Source organism: Choloepus didactylus, chromosome 5, assembly GCF_015220235.1.
Source record: "Choloepus didactylus isolate mChoDid1 chromosome 5, mChoDid1.pri, whole genome shotgun sequence".
Classification (NCBI taxonomy): domain Eukaryota; kingdom Metazoa; phylum Chordata; class Mammalia; order Pilosa; family Megalonychidae; genus Choloepus; species Choloepus didactylus.
In genome coordinates, this window is record NC_051311.1 from 110665812 (window position 1) to 110680853 (window position 15042).

A 15042-nucleotide genomic window follows, 5' to 3' on the forward strand; every position below is an offset into this window, starting at 1 on the left:
TTTCACCCTCAACGAAATAAAATAAACTCTTACAGAAGTAGTGTGACAGCACTGGGGGGTGATGCAGCCTTCTTTTTCAAAAATAACTTTTTCTTTTTAATAGATTCCTTTGGGCATTGGGAAGGAAAATCACATTGCTTCTTAACTGCTGATTCAGTGACTGAGTATTGGGTGAAAGCAAAATAATAATAATAACAAGCCACAATTCTGCCTTTAGTTTGCTTAAGGGAGAGTCTGTCAAAATTATTGTACTCAATTTTTTAAAAAACGAGATACGTGCCAAAATCCCAGATAGAAGAAGTGCTGATGGATGTCTTCCTTTAATTTGTAACTGTTCCTATATTGTTTCTATTAGTTTCAATTTCCATAAATATTTGTATATTGACAATGTCCAGTAACTTTACTTTTCCAAAATTTTCTCCTGCTATTTTTGTTTCTTATTTCTTGGCTTTTCTTTCTTGTCTCTACTTTTATTGGCTAGGGAGGACCTTAATCTAATGCTTTCTGAAATGTCAGTTTTTCAGGAAAATTGGAATCTTTCAAATAACTAATTTTAAGTAACATTAAATATTAATGTTAAATGATTCTGCATATAATTCAGTCATAAGTTGATGACATGGTCCTCAGTCTTTGGATAATATTTTGTCTGTGTCTTTAGAGGCAGAGAATTTACTCCTAGGAAAAGATGGGGCTTGGAATGAGCAGGTAAGCATTCTTTCCTTTATAGTTAAATCTACTACACTTTCTTCTTTCTTGATGCCTGACGTTATCATTTCAACTGCAATCCACTTCAACAATCTATTTTGTAGGAAAAGATTCACAAGAAACTCAGCTGCCATGAACCCATTTATGACAGAATATTCATTTTCTAGGTTCACCACCTGGGTCTGTCTGGCAAATTTCACCACCTGGGTCTCTCTTGGAGTTAAATAAGCAGTTTCAAGAATGAATAACATAAACAACATGTTTACTTGAAAGGTTTTTCCTCCCCTTTCTTGAACTAATTTTGCTTGCCTGGGGACAGCAGTTCTCTGTTGTTTGTATATGGAGGGTTAGATAAGAGATGTACCAAAAATCTCATTGGAAAGTAAGGACTATATTCAAATAGAGAAATTACTAAAAACAAATGAGCAAGTTTCTTTTCTTTGGGTGAAGTGTGTGTTTCATGTTTTAAAATACCGAATTGACTTGTTGTCGTTGTGGTAGTTGTCTGTTTTAAGCCTCTACTTCTTATACGTATTTGGTGAGAGGTATGTGCTTCCATTCTTATAGAAGAAACAGACATTTGGGAATGTGGAAAAGGGCAGGGTGTATTCTCACACTGTGACATCGCCCCATTTGCCATTGTAAGTGGCTAGCTATTGGTGGTTTGCTCTCATTTTGTCCAGCCTCAGAGAAGAAGCCTTTCTTTTAGGTATGCAGAATAAAATACCCACCTTTTTTGCTCCTTTATTTTTCAAGAAAAAAACCCACTTTGAAATAGGTAGACCTATGCCTGAATCCTACAAGTAAGGTTGTAAGGATGCTGTTTCCATGTGATGTTTGCATGTTTCTAGGGATTGTGAAGGTAATGTCATAAATAGACATTTTTCCAAAAGGGTAGGAATTCAGTTCATCCTGAAGACTAAAATTTGAGTTTGGAGTGCTCAGTAGACACTTGATTTAGCACCATTCTACCTTGCCTGTGTTTTATAGATTTCCCTGGAAGTTTGCTCTTTTGTCATTAAAAATAACAAATCTGCTAGTTTATAATATATTTATTGGGGGAACCAGGCGTGAATCATGCTATAAAGATAAGTTTCTTTCCTGTTTTTCAAACTTATGTTGCTTTGAGAAAGCCTCATGTGTCTGGGAGAGCCACCCTCTTTCCTCTATACCCAGAAGAAAGTTTCCCATTAATTTCTCTGGTTCCCCTGAGCTCACACTCAGATTCCCCTAGGATTATCAGCTGCTTAGTGGCTGATCCAGATCCCTAGATACCTGCTTACAAGTTTTATTAAAGGTTCCTTGGCAGCTCCCGGGCTGCAAGCAGAGCTGGGCAAGCTGGGAGGGAGCTAGGAAACGGCCTGTGTGCTGAGGCTAGAGGTGTCTAGGCATGCCTGCCGGGGAGAAAGTATCCTATGAAAGCGAGAACTCCTGAGACTGTAAAGCACAATTAACAAAGTAACAGACTTGTTGGGAAAGCCACGTACAGATACCTAGGGAGCTGGCCTCCGGGCAGGGGTTAACAGCAAATCTATGAGCTATAGCTTTCAATATATGTCTTTGGGAATTTTTAAAAGCTTATGTTTCTTTGAGACTCCAGGAAAATCCCTTGGGAGTAAGCAGGGAAGTTTTTATTATTCTCATTCCATGGATAAGACTAAATGGTTTCTGTAATTTAGTAATGAACTCAGAAAAATCCTGCATTTATATGAGGAAGATAATAGGTTTGCAAGATCTCATAATGGATGTAAGCCCCCTTTACCCTAACAGCCAGGGAGCAGGCTAGGGGGATGAAATATAGGTGGCAGATTCCCAAAAGAGAGATGACAGCCTATTCAAGAATTTAGAATACTTCATAATTTGACTGAGAGCTGTTCCCAAGTCAGCTGTGTTTGATTATTTAATGACCGAAGTGCCATTTTCTGGCCTCCTTTGTACAGATTGTAACTTTCTCAAGGTCTCCACACTTAACGTGAAATGGGAAGCCAAAAATTTGAGGCTTCTCTGCTGAGAGATGCTTAGTTAATTGTTTCTACATCTGTTTTAAACTCTGTAGGGGTCAGTTTCCTAATTAACTGTGGTGTGCATGTACAATCACGAACAGAGTCATCACTTTGGAATGGCTGGCTCCATTTCTTAAGAACTCATCTTCCTACGGATATAAATAAAGATAATTGAGAACACCATGTGGTGCAGAAGAAAGAGGATTAGCTTCAGTGTGAGACAGGTGTGGGTCTGAATGCTGGCTCTAACTATACATGGTATTGAGGACATGTGCTTTCTCTGTGCTTCAGTTTCTCCAGCTTTAAAAATGTGGACAATATCCACCCCTTCCTCCACTGGGGTCTTGTATGGATATTAAAAAAGAGAACTCATCAAGGTGAATTCATTTGGTCACATTATACTAGAGGGCAGTAAGACAGGATTTCATCTCAGATAACAGATGCATAGTTTTAAAAGATAAATTATAATGCCTTTCTGGATATATTCATGCTGCAAAAATTATTAACACTGCTCTTCTATTAAAAGCCAAATGAAGCTGCTTTCCCATGTCATGCCACTGTCATGCAGGATGCAAGCTCCAGGCAGATTTCACGCATTTTTTGTCATTGGGTTGGCAGAGCTGTCAGATGCCAGTTTTGAAAGATGAGGCTATCTAGAGACATTTGCAAGACACAGTTCAAGCAGAGAAATAAAACTGAAAATATTCCCTGGCCATTCAGTGTGTGCTAGAAAGCTTCTGATTGTTCCTCCAGATGTACTCTCCACTCTGCCTCCCCATCCCCGGCCAGGCAGGGTGAGCTGCTTCAGCACTCTGGTTTCTGGTTGGACTCACTCCAAGGGGGGCATCAGCAGAGACTGAGAAATGACAGGAGAGTGAACCAGGAGTGGCCACAGGCTGGCTTTGCCCCCGGACAGGTCAGAGTTTCTGTAGAGCATCCCTCACCACACAGCCTCTCTACCTTTACATTCCTATATGGCTTCCTCCTGTTGTCATTCAGGCCTGGGGGTGGGAGGTACTTGCCCTCACTGTGGCTAACCCACTGGGGACTAACACCCAGGGTAGAGTCCACACATTTGTGTTAGGATGAAACATATGAATTTGCCAATTTTGTAGACCAAAATCAGTCAAATACTGGCCACTTCACATTCAACCTAACATAGTCATATCATTAAATGGTTTCATTTAATGATAAATTAATAATTTAATTATTAATAATAATAATTTAAATTAATAATTTAATGATAATTTAACATTTAAATTATGTTAAAATGCAGACCATTAACAGATATACGAAGGGAAAAGGTTTATTGTTAAAATTAAGGAAGGCAGGTTTACAAAAGAGATGGTAAACAAACATTTGTGGATTTTTAAAAATAGAAATATTTGTGGAGAGCAAAATGACTATTAAATAATAGAAATCATGATTATACATTATGTAAACACTGGGTTGATAAATGAAAAGTTCTGTAGTGTAAGTGTTGCATGTTATCACAGTGCCAAAAAGTGATTAGATTTTAAAAAATCAATCTGATCGATTTCCAAACCTAATGAACCACTTTGGGGTGAAGCCCCACCTGACTTATAATTAAGAGACATATCAAGGAAATGCAAAGGAAATAATAAAATCCAAGAGTAAGGAGACCTAGATTTGAGTCCTTGCTCTCCCTCCAACCAATTATGTGATTTGAAGCAAATCACTTTGCCTTTTCATCTTCAGATTCCTGATCTATAAAATGAGGGCTCAGTACTAACTAAACTAAAATCTCTTTTAGTTGAGGTTTTTGTTAGTCTTTTACATCAGGGACTGATAATCAGCCAGCCAGCCAAGCCTCAGGGTGATTCTCCCCTGCCCTGTTCTGCCAGTGCAGACACTTTTTTCATAGCTTGTTTGTGTCACCCAACATTGACCAATGCCTTTTAAAACTGGCAGCATAGTGGAAACACCTGGGCTATAATCCTCGGCTCTACCTCAAACCTGCTGAATATCTAGCATCATTTAGATGGCAGCTGTCTAATATTTACAAATATTCCCCAGTTGATTCCAAAGTACAACCAGGTTTAGAAACTACTGAGAAAAACAGTATCTTGGAGAGAAAGAGAGAAGATGGAACAAAGATACGAATTTTATTGTGAACACTTCTCAGATAATTCTGGTAGAAGGACTCCAAAGCTGTTCTCAGTAATGGAGTTAAATGATATTGGTACTCCTATTCTCCAAAGTACTCAGGTAGATGGAGAGCCTTCACCAGATTTGCTTGCTAACAATGGTGCATGTGGGCATGAGCTTCATGGATCTACGTTCTGTTGTCCCATATTCTTTTTTATTCCTTTGTGTCAGAGTCATCTTTCCAAGTCATGCAGACACAGACCATGATATGAATTGTGTGGATTGCTAGAGTAAAAGCACAGCTACTTATGATGAGGTGACAGGCTCAAGCCCAGCCTGGCATGCAAAAGTTTGAAGGGATCCACATCAAGGCACATCTATGAGCCATTACCAACATATTAGGGCCACTGAAAATCACCACTTTAGTGCATCATGTAGTATCGTATAAGTCCACAGTTCATGTCCAGTAAACTTTCCATAGATGTTAGTAAATTTTTGATTAGGTAAGAACTCATGGTTTGCTGTGAGGCTTTTATTTGGTTATGATTCAATTTACTATGGTAAATAATGCTTTTCAAGAACTACATAGACATGCTATGCATTGTTTAATACAAAACTCAATTATAAAAGCAAATGTGATTACACATGTAAACAGTTGCTTAGATCAAACAATAACACCATGTTCACATTTGCAGATACTGTATTCTTTAAAATAAAATTAAAACCAGAATCATGCAGGGCTTACCGGATCCCTTCTCACAAGCTCTCCGTTGGGCACCACTTCAACCAGGTGGATGATGATGATCATGGAATTCAGAATGTAAGTCAGAAACATGTTCTTGTGCAGTGTTATCCTTTGGCAGCTGAGGCTCCTGGAAGAAAATGTAACACAAAGCATGCTGAAATGCCTGGAAAAAATATTTTGGCAATATTTTTAAATATCAACAGAGGAGAGAACATATACAAACGGTGAGGTTGGTTCTATCCTTGAGACCTATTACTATTTTCCTGCCTGATTTTTTTCAAACAGTTTTAAAAGTAGTATTACAGTAATGGCAGCTCAAAGTTTTCAGTCCTTAGGATGACTTCTTACAACAACTGAAAGAGTAGGTGTTAAAATCCCTTTAAATTATAACACCATGAAATTAATTAAGAGACCTCTTATGAGAGAAATCATTAGGTTTCCGAGTATGTTTCAAATGAAAAGTCCACTATTCATTGATGTCACTAGGCAAAAACTGTGTAGCAAGTCAGAGTCAAAGGGCCTGGGGTGAACAAGGCTGCCTGGGCATCTGTCCATGAGCCCATCACACTCAGGCTCTACTAAGTCTTCCACAGTCCTCTTTCACCATCTCTTTTAACCTCTTCTGACATCTCATATTCCAGCTGGAATCAACTCTGTGGCTCCTCTTCTCTACATCTTCCTGATGGTGGAGCTCACACCAGGCAGACAATTCTAGAGAGGCTCAAATTGGATCTCCTGAAGTATTATTGTGGTTTGGCTCCTACCAGACCAGTCTCAACACTGCTGCTTCTTGGTGTCATCATTTCCAACCCCTTGGGCCCTAGGCAATTTGTTGGATTTTTCCTTCCTTTTTCTTCTACTTCGTAAACTTGTAATTATGTGTTTGTGTGAATGGTCGTATCAATAAATGTTATTTTGAATATCCTATTTCACTTTTTGATATAACTGGAGAGAGCCTGCAGCATGGAATGATTATCCTAGAGGAATGAAATTCTTGTATTTACCTATGTGAATAAGTCACAAAATGTTTAGTATAACGTGCATCAGGTGAAACCTGAAAACATGCAGTTAATGATGTCAATGGCTCATCGTGATAACTACTTCTAGAATATCTTCATGAAATAAAGTCAGAATTGCAATAATTTTGAAAAGAAAATTCTGGGGAAAGATGAACTATGTGAATGGTCTGTGTTTACCCTACTTTCCTACATTTCCAAATCAAAAGAAAGTGTGTTGTCAATTATCTGTATTAAACAGTAATTTAAGATTTAAGTAAGGGGGGCTTCTGTTAGAGCACATATGGATTATTCCAGCTACATTTTTCAATGTTGCAAGAAGCACAAGCATCAGTAAATAGTTAATACATATTACTGAAAATTCTCAACTTGCTGAGCAGGAGAAAAATGCAGAGTTTAGGTAAAGAAGGGGTTTAAAGAAGAGCTGTCATACCACGGACGGCCATGTGCTACTTTACTTAGCAGAAGAGAAGAACGTTCAATAAACTGAGCCTAATTGTTTTTGTAATGGCACTAAAGGTAAGTTGCAATCTTATGCATTTAAGGAGAAAGAATTTGTTTATATTAAGCTTCATGCCCATTTATATGGCAAAACATGCATTTTGCAATTGTTGCAGCTACCACTGCTGAACCTGTGACCTGCCACCCTCTGTATAATCATAATAGAATTTATAATTCTTACTGGGAGGCAAACATCTGTGGTTTCATTATTGGATTCTGTCTGGCTTAGACTCATGAAAATTGATGTTTTCCAGAATTAAGGAGTATGATATTATGAATGAATATATCATATGGCACTGTTATTCTCAATAATCTGCTGATGTACAAATTAGCTTAGAGGATTGGCTAATGCTTATTCTTCAGTGTAAGCAAAAACAATCCTGAATGAAATCCCATTTCCTCCACCTCCTGCTTACTTTCTGGCCCTTGTACCCTTGCTTTATTTTTCTTCTTAACACTAACTTTCACCTGACATATCGTATAATTGTTATTGCCTGTTACTGTCTCCTTACCTCCCACTAGAATAATAATGCTAAAGGAATTTATTTTGTGTACCTTGAATAGTGTCTGACACGCAGCAGGGTTTACTGTTCATTTGTTGAATTAAAAGTAACAATATAAGAAACATTTTCTTCTTTGAGATGTGACGCTAATCAGTTTTCCAGTACATCAAAGCACTACATTAAATTCTAGTTAATTTCAGATTTTATACTTTGTATTACACTGAACATTTGTCAAATTATTTCATTGGAAATTAGCTAACTAATATTGGATATCATTCCATTGTTTGACATTAGCCAAAACATATATATAGTATTGTAAAATGTACCCTTTGAGAAAACAATGGTGGAAAGTTTAGATAAACTGCTAGCCTATAAAATAAGAATATGACTAATAAATAATATGGACTTCTGTTTCTTGAAGGTTTCAATAAAATTTCTGATTGTCAAAAATTTTATTATAATTACTTGATGACATTTACAGTTAGCTTTTTGAAGTGTTAAAGGTACTTTAAATTTACCAAATTCATTCAATAATCCAACAAATACTACTGTGTACCCACTATGATCCCAACCCTCTGACAGGTGCCAGGGATAGATCAGTGGATAAAACAGACATTTTCTGCCTTAATGGACCTTACATACTACAGAATTATTTATTTACTGCTACTGTGAAGGAGGTGAATAGGACACTGGAAAGGATTAACTTAATTTAATATAAGAAATGTGTTTCATTGTTTTCAACTGAGTCTCCTGTCACTTTAAATGACATGAAGGAAGATGATAACAATTTCCTTTCAGATCTGAATTATCTTGAGTAGAAATAGTGCAAGCCTAATGTTAACTAGACTTTTTCCTCCTGATAAAAAAATAAGCATTTAGATGGACAGAACATTATTTACTTATGGAACGACAGGAATTCTATAGATTCTCCAATGGTGGGAAGATGAAACAACATAACATACTTCTGCCTTAGTCCAACCAAAGTGCCATTCACATGTGGGGAAGAGATAATTATTTACTTGAGTATGAATCTCAAGTTGTCATATTTTAAAGTTAAAGCCAAAAGGGATTTTTCAAGGTTGCGGTAACCCAGTGTGATTCTTTCACATTCAAGAGTTTGTTTCAACTTATCAGTACTGTACGTGTGTACATATGTGTGTGCTTTTTCAAAGTTGGTGGTTGCGTGAGAAAGCATTTATATATTTGCCTTGAGTTTTGCAGATTACATAAATAAATCTGAAATCATAGGGTGAGGAAAACACTATTCACTCCTACATAAGGCAGAGTAATTATAGTCATAATCAGGGCAAAAAAAAAAAAAAAAAGGAAAGTAGCAGATAATGAAAAAAAATAAAGTTGCTGCGAATTTGCTGGTGCCTCAGAAACATATGCATTTGTAATCACTGCTGTGATTGATACAAGCCTAAATCATATCTCCCGTGTCACTATACTTTCTTTTGCATAGGTATCTAACCTTGTTCATAATGAACATAGGGTGTGGGGGAAGCAGGGGAATTATGTGGAATGGATTGCCTTAAAACTTATAGGAAAATGTAAAACACAGTATGTTATACACCTTTCCTATAAGACAAGGGACTTTCTGCCTTTGGATTAAGTGACAAAATCCTTATCCTCCAAGAATTCCCTTTCAATCATAATTCTTCTTTTTGTATTACTCTGTTCTACTGAGTGAAACAGATGTCATCTCAAGGCATGACCAAAGTTATCTTTGGTGTCCTGTCTTGTCAGGGGCAGTTTGGGAGAAAGGAGGTTATCTTCAGAGTCACTGATTTAATGATTTCCCTGGAGGGATAAGAAGGCAGCCAAAGATGTAAAATGGGGGATCCTACACAAGATAAGGGGAAAGAATCATCTGCTCATCCAATCTGTAGATACGACATGGGATAATGGAGAATACTGATCAGTGTTTCCTTTTTTTTTTTTTTAACTTCGATATTACCTATACTGTCCTGAAAAGAGATTTTGTTAATATCTTAACTCTTGCTTGACTGACTCTTACCTGATCCATCTAACAAACCCTAACCTTAAACTATCACTCTGCTGTCTTCCACCTGATTTTCCTTTCTCCAGTATTTTGAAATTTCTAAATTCATTAGGAATTTAGAATTTGACCCAACTTCAAAACTTTCAGTACAACCTTTTGCCAGCATGGTCAATGTAGCTTTTGATCTGCTCCCTGTCTTCCAATGTATATCTCTACTTTTAGGCAAGAGTAATTAATATTCAAAATATTTAACAATCAGTAAGACAGTTACCAATCAATCACAATGGATGCCGGTGAGTGTCTTACTACTGTGCCTTTCTTGAGAGAATATGGTAAGAGGTTTAAGTATACAGAATTATTCTATAAAAATGAAAATTGATAAGTTCAAATGGAACATATGGGATAAGAGAATTTATTGTAAATATGCTTAAAATAGTTGGGAATTAAACCCATATAAATGTCCACTTACATGACTTTCTCAACCCAGCCTTGCCAAAGACAACTTCATCTCAACTTTCTTATTGACCTTTACTATAGGCATCTAGTAATAGGGGGCTTGCTGGACTAATCTGATGTTTCTGTTTAATCTCTCTCTCCATATCATTGTTCCTACTTTCCTGGAAAGGTCCTAAACCAAATACTGTCCTAAATTGATATTAATCAGTAGACCAGAAATAACCTGTATATCATCCTGAATGAAATTTTAATTCTGCTGCTCTGGTACAGTTAAAAATCTTTAGCATTGCCTTTTTGATGAGTAAAATCATTGAAACTTTTTTCCCTAGGTTGAGGAAGGCATCGACAATCAATGTTCTTTTAAAATAATGAAGACTTTATATACATTTCTACATTCGTTTTCCAATAGCAGAGGGAGCATGATTCTTGTTTGAGGGTTAAATAATCCTGTCTTGTTACCTTCCTCTGCACACTAAAGATAAAGATCACATTAAAATTAAAGGTATGCTTTAATGATATCATTCTGAGCAATATGCCAGGATTTTAGCAAAGGATTGGTGGTTCCCCAACCTCTCGTATATTCTGTAAATTTGAATTTCTCTCCAGTTCTCAGCCTGTGAGTCTGAGGAGGACACCTGCAGGGCTATTTGTTTTTATTGACCCTGTCAGGCACAGTTTAGGAGTTTTGAGGGCTTCACAGTGAGACTGCAATGGAATGCAGCAGTGGAGCTGGGAGTAACTTTTCATTTTGGTTTCATGGAAGTTTCATAAAATCAGCTGTTTGGATTTTGCCAAATAACTCAATCCTGGGAATGAAGAATTAAGCAAGAGAGTGATTCTTTTCTTGCTCAGGTTTCACACATGCTGACATTTAAATGCATCAATTATTAAACTTTCAATTGCAATAGTAAAGATTTTAAGGAAAATATGGAGTGTTTGAAGAAAATTCTGGGAAAATATTGCTAATTAAAAGAGAAATACAGTGATAGGTCAGAATTAGTTCTTGATACTTTTAGTTTGAGAATAAGTATAAATGATTGAGAATAAGTATAAAACCCAGACTTCTTTTAGGCTTGAATATTTAGCATTCGTGTTGTCATATCCTGTTCTCTTGTGTCTGCTCTGCAGAACAGCTCTTTGAGTTTAAGTATTTCCATTATTATATTCAGGTTACAAATCAACAAGACTTGTTTCTCTTCTTAGATTCAAGTTACTGCTTGGTAGATTCTTGGGATGGAGAGACAGTAGGACAAGATCAGGAACTTCCTAGAGAATCTGGACTCACACTCTTTCAAGGTTTTTGGCCAGAATAATCCAACTTTTGGACTAACTGGAGTTGAGTAATATTTTACTTTGCCCATGTGCTGCACTTTTAAACACCCAGCATAAGTGGCTTAAAATAGAAAAGATCATTGAAAGAAATTTTTGCTTTCTTTACTGATTTGGCTCTCACACCTCATCACTTATTTAAGTGGCTGGAGAAAGAAAAAATGAAGAAGTGCCCCCTTGTCATTTTTTACCTTTAAAATCCCAAATACAATTATTAGTTGCATAATCACAAATTTAGGGGCTTTTTCTTTCAATTTTCTTATAATTCTATTATAAAATTTTAAAGAATGGGCTTTTAGTGACAGTTTTTTTAATCAAAGTTGTTTGAGGGTCAGGATGATATATTTATTCATCCCCGTGAAAGTGCAGTTGAAAAATGAACCAACATTCCAAGATTAATCATGTTATGTATTTACTCAGTTGTATTCTGATCATTATAATTGAAAACATTCTTAATCTAATTCTAGTAATTCATCTCTCATGTCTCATTGCTTTCTTTATTAGTTTTTCTCCTGTTAAATCATTTATGTAATAATTTGCTATTCAGTTAGCAGCAAATTGCTATTCAGTTGTATTGTTTGGTTGATATAAGAATCTTGACCAAGATATGGACAGAAATTAAAAGGTGATTAAGGTAAAAATAATGAGTTGTGCTAGGGGTTGTTTACATGTCATCCCCCCAATCAGTTTAATTTTCTTTAGTATTGGCATGGTAATATTTTGACAGGAAGACAAATCAAGATTCCATTATCAATATGTGAATTGCTATATATTTGCCTACTTATCACATCTTCTAAGAGTGGGCAGACAATTGTTTGTTATCTGGAGCTACGAAGGAACTTTTCTTTGTCCTTTGTATAAAACCACCACTACTGCTATTTCTACTACTACTAATGATGATGATAATAATAGTAATAATGATATCAAACACTTAAACTTCACTTATTATGGGTCAGATACAAATCCAGGAAATTTCATGCATTATCTCATTCTATCTCATTTTACTTCAGTTTCTAACACATTGCTGAACTGCGGTGGATCTGTAAAGACTACATGCAGCTTACTTTGAATCTACATTTGTGAATATACTTCAGAAAGCCAGTTTAGTGCTATGCTATTGGTATTTATCTTCACTAAGGTTTGCTATGATGCAAGCATATATAAATTCATGATTATATGAAAAACTCCTATTTCAAATTCATATAAAGATGACAGATTCTTTAAAATATCCAACTTGCTCCTTGTGTATTTACTCATATTTTGCTTTCTAGCGTAACTGTGTATCTATAAAGCCTAAAGACAAGTATCATTTGAATTAGGTTTCACAGAGACTCATACATCGATGTACCTATTCAGTCCTTATTTTTACATATGCCAACAAGTCTCCAAATCTTACCCTTCTGAAATTTCAGTTGAGTAGTACTACCAGATGGCAAGTGTCAGATAATTTTGGCTCTACAATATGTTATTACTTAATTTTGTGCGACGACTTTGGGAAGCTTTGATAAAGGGGTTTTCTGTGTGAACAAAATCAGCAGTGCTCTGCTGGTGTGGAATGTAGAGTAGGAGTTTCCATATTGCATATGGTGCCCACACTTAGCTCCCAGCCCATCCACACAACGGAGAATAGAATAACAAGATTTTTCCTAGCCAATCCAACTCTCCATAATAAAATATAGACTACACTAATTATAGGGGGAAGGCAGTAGAAAAGTATAAATGAAAGGAGATTCCATGATGGTGTGGAGGTTACTCAGGATTCTCATGAAAGGGTAATGTAGTGCTTTGTGGCTTTGATTTAAAGAAATGATGCCAAATTTAGGACATGTCTTAGTATAATCATATATTGCTTTCCCACACGGATTTTCAAGTCATTACTGAAAATGACTGAATCAACATTTCTAATTCTCTATGATTGTGGAATCAGCTATCTACATCAACTTGATCATTTTGCTATAGTTAATGCATTCAAGTGGATAGACATAGCCTCACAATAGAAACCCTCATTGGATCTTTATTCCTCACAGTGTCTTAGAAGATAATTGCAATTAACAATGCTAGGTTTGCAAGGGCAATGAATTGAAACGTGATGATGGCCCATCTTCTTCCAGAGATTTCCTTTAATCCTGGTTGAGTGAGCCATGGCTAGAAGAGAGACTCAGTGAGGACTTACCTTCTTTCCCTGATGTGGCCTCACCAGCACCACTTCTCCCCTGGCCAAATCCTCTTGTGCTACAGCTCATAATGAGCCCAGGGGTATTTGAACTTATGGTCATGGTCTCCATATTTCAAAGTAGAGGTAAAGGAAGGAGGCGGGTCTTCAATACTTAATGGAACATTAGCCATTTTACCACAATATACTTATGGGCTCACAGGACTGTCTCATTTTGGGAAGGAAGCATTATAACCATTGCAAATTTTATGAATCTATCCTGTTCTCCTCAAAGATAGAGTTAAGAAAGCATATTTGAACTCATTTAATTTTTCTTGCTACTTCATGGCATCCCAATGTCTCTTGCATGTCTCTTGTGATTTTCAGAAGACTCCCCCCATGACATGCCTGAAGAATTTGCCATTTATTTCAGTAACTTAAAGAAGAAAATAAAAAGCAGATGCTATTAGTATACTTACTTGAAAAATAAGAAAATTCCCAGGGAAATCACTAAGGTGAAAATTGACAAAGAATGGCCCACAATAGCCAAATAGTAGAGAACATATGCATTCTGGAAGATAAAAAGAGTCACAAAAACAAATGGATGAATAAGTAATTACAGCAAAGGAAAATATTTCTATTTTTAAAAATCAGAGTCAATCAACAAATGGTTTCTTTCCTTGAAAAAAATCTACGAAGATGATAAATATTTCAGAGAATAAAATAATTTTTTATATATTCCAATGTTATTTTATAGGAATAAATTGACCCATTTTCAAAGAACAAAGTTACTTGCATTGAATTAAATTTCATTCAAAAATATATTTTAGAAGGAGGTTTAAATGCATTACAAATTATCTTCCCTAAGCCCAGTAAGTGCTATAAACAGGCTTTAACTTCTGAGGTCTTAAAGACAGTGGATAATCTGTCTACCCCACAAAACTGGCAGAACAGTAAGCTATTTTCCAAAGGCTCCCAGTTCCCAGCAGTATGAATGTAAAGAAGGAGCAAGGAATATGGGGGAAGGCTTTGGTGCCTTTGTTTAACCTGTTTATGTGGTATCAATACTATTTAGTTGCCTGAAGAAGCTGAAACCTTTCACTTTGACAATCATTTGTTAATTCTTTCCCCACAAACATGGTTATCTTTTATTTCTTCTCTTTTAGTGTTATGTTAATTTAAAAAGTATGTTTTCCTTCATAAAATGCATAGTATAGCACTGTTTTCTTATGCATTATATTCCTTCTTTTTCTCATGATATTATCTACCATATGAAAGGAGAGAGATTGATTCAATATCTCCACCTCTATCTCTCTCCTTATTTTTACACTAGCTTTTGCATTTAATATTATGTAATCAGTTTCATTAGTGGTAACTGAAATACACTTCAATCTGTTAGAACTTGGAATTTTGCTTTCACCTGCTGATCTTAACGTAGCACGAGTCACATATTATTTTGCAGTTGTAATTCCAGAAAGAATAGGGATAACTCATACTGCATTTGTACAATTCTTAAAA

General features: G+C 36.1%; 1 protein-coding gene and 1 long non-coding RNA gene across 2 annotated transcripts in view; one reads left to right on the top strand and one right to left on the bottom strand.

Moving 5' to 3' along the window:
* Nucleotides 1-15042, bottom strand: part of CALCR (calcitonin receptor) — a 70913-nt gene that overhangs the window by 36880 nt on the left and 18991 nt on the right. Inside the window, exons 5-6 of the mRNA XM_037836680.1 lie at nt 14004-14095; nt 5563-5689 (exon numbers count right to left, since the gene is read on the bottom strand). Of these exons, the coding sequence (XP_037692608.1) occupies nt 5563-5689; nt 14004-14095 (219 nt within the window). The remainder of the gene's footprint in view (nt 1-5562; nt 5690-14003; nt 14096-15042) is intronic.
* On the top strand, nt 661-6464 carry LOC119534389. Its single transcript, XR_005217018.1, has 3 exons — nt 661-705; nt 5513-5637; nt 6204-6464. It is a non-coding gene; the product is annotated as an uncharacterized LOC119534389 (long non-coding RNA).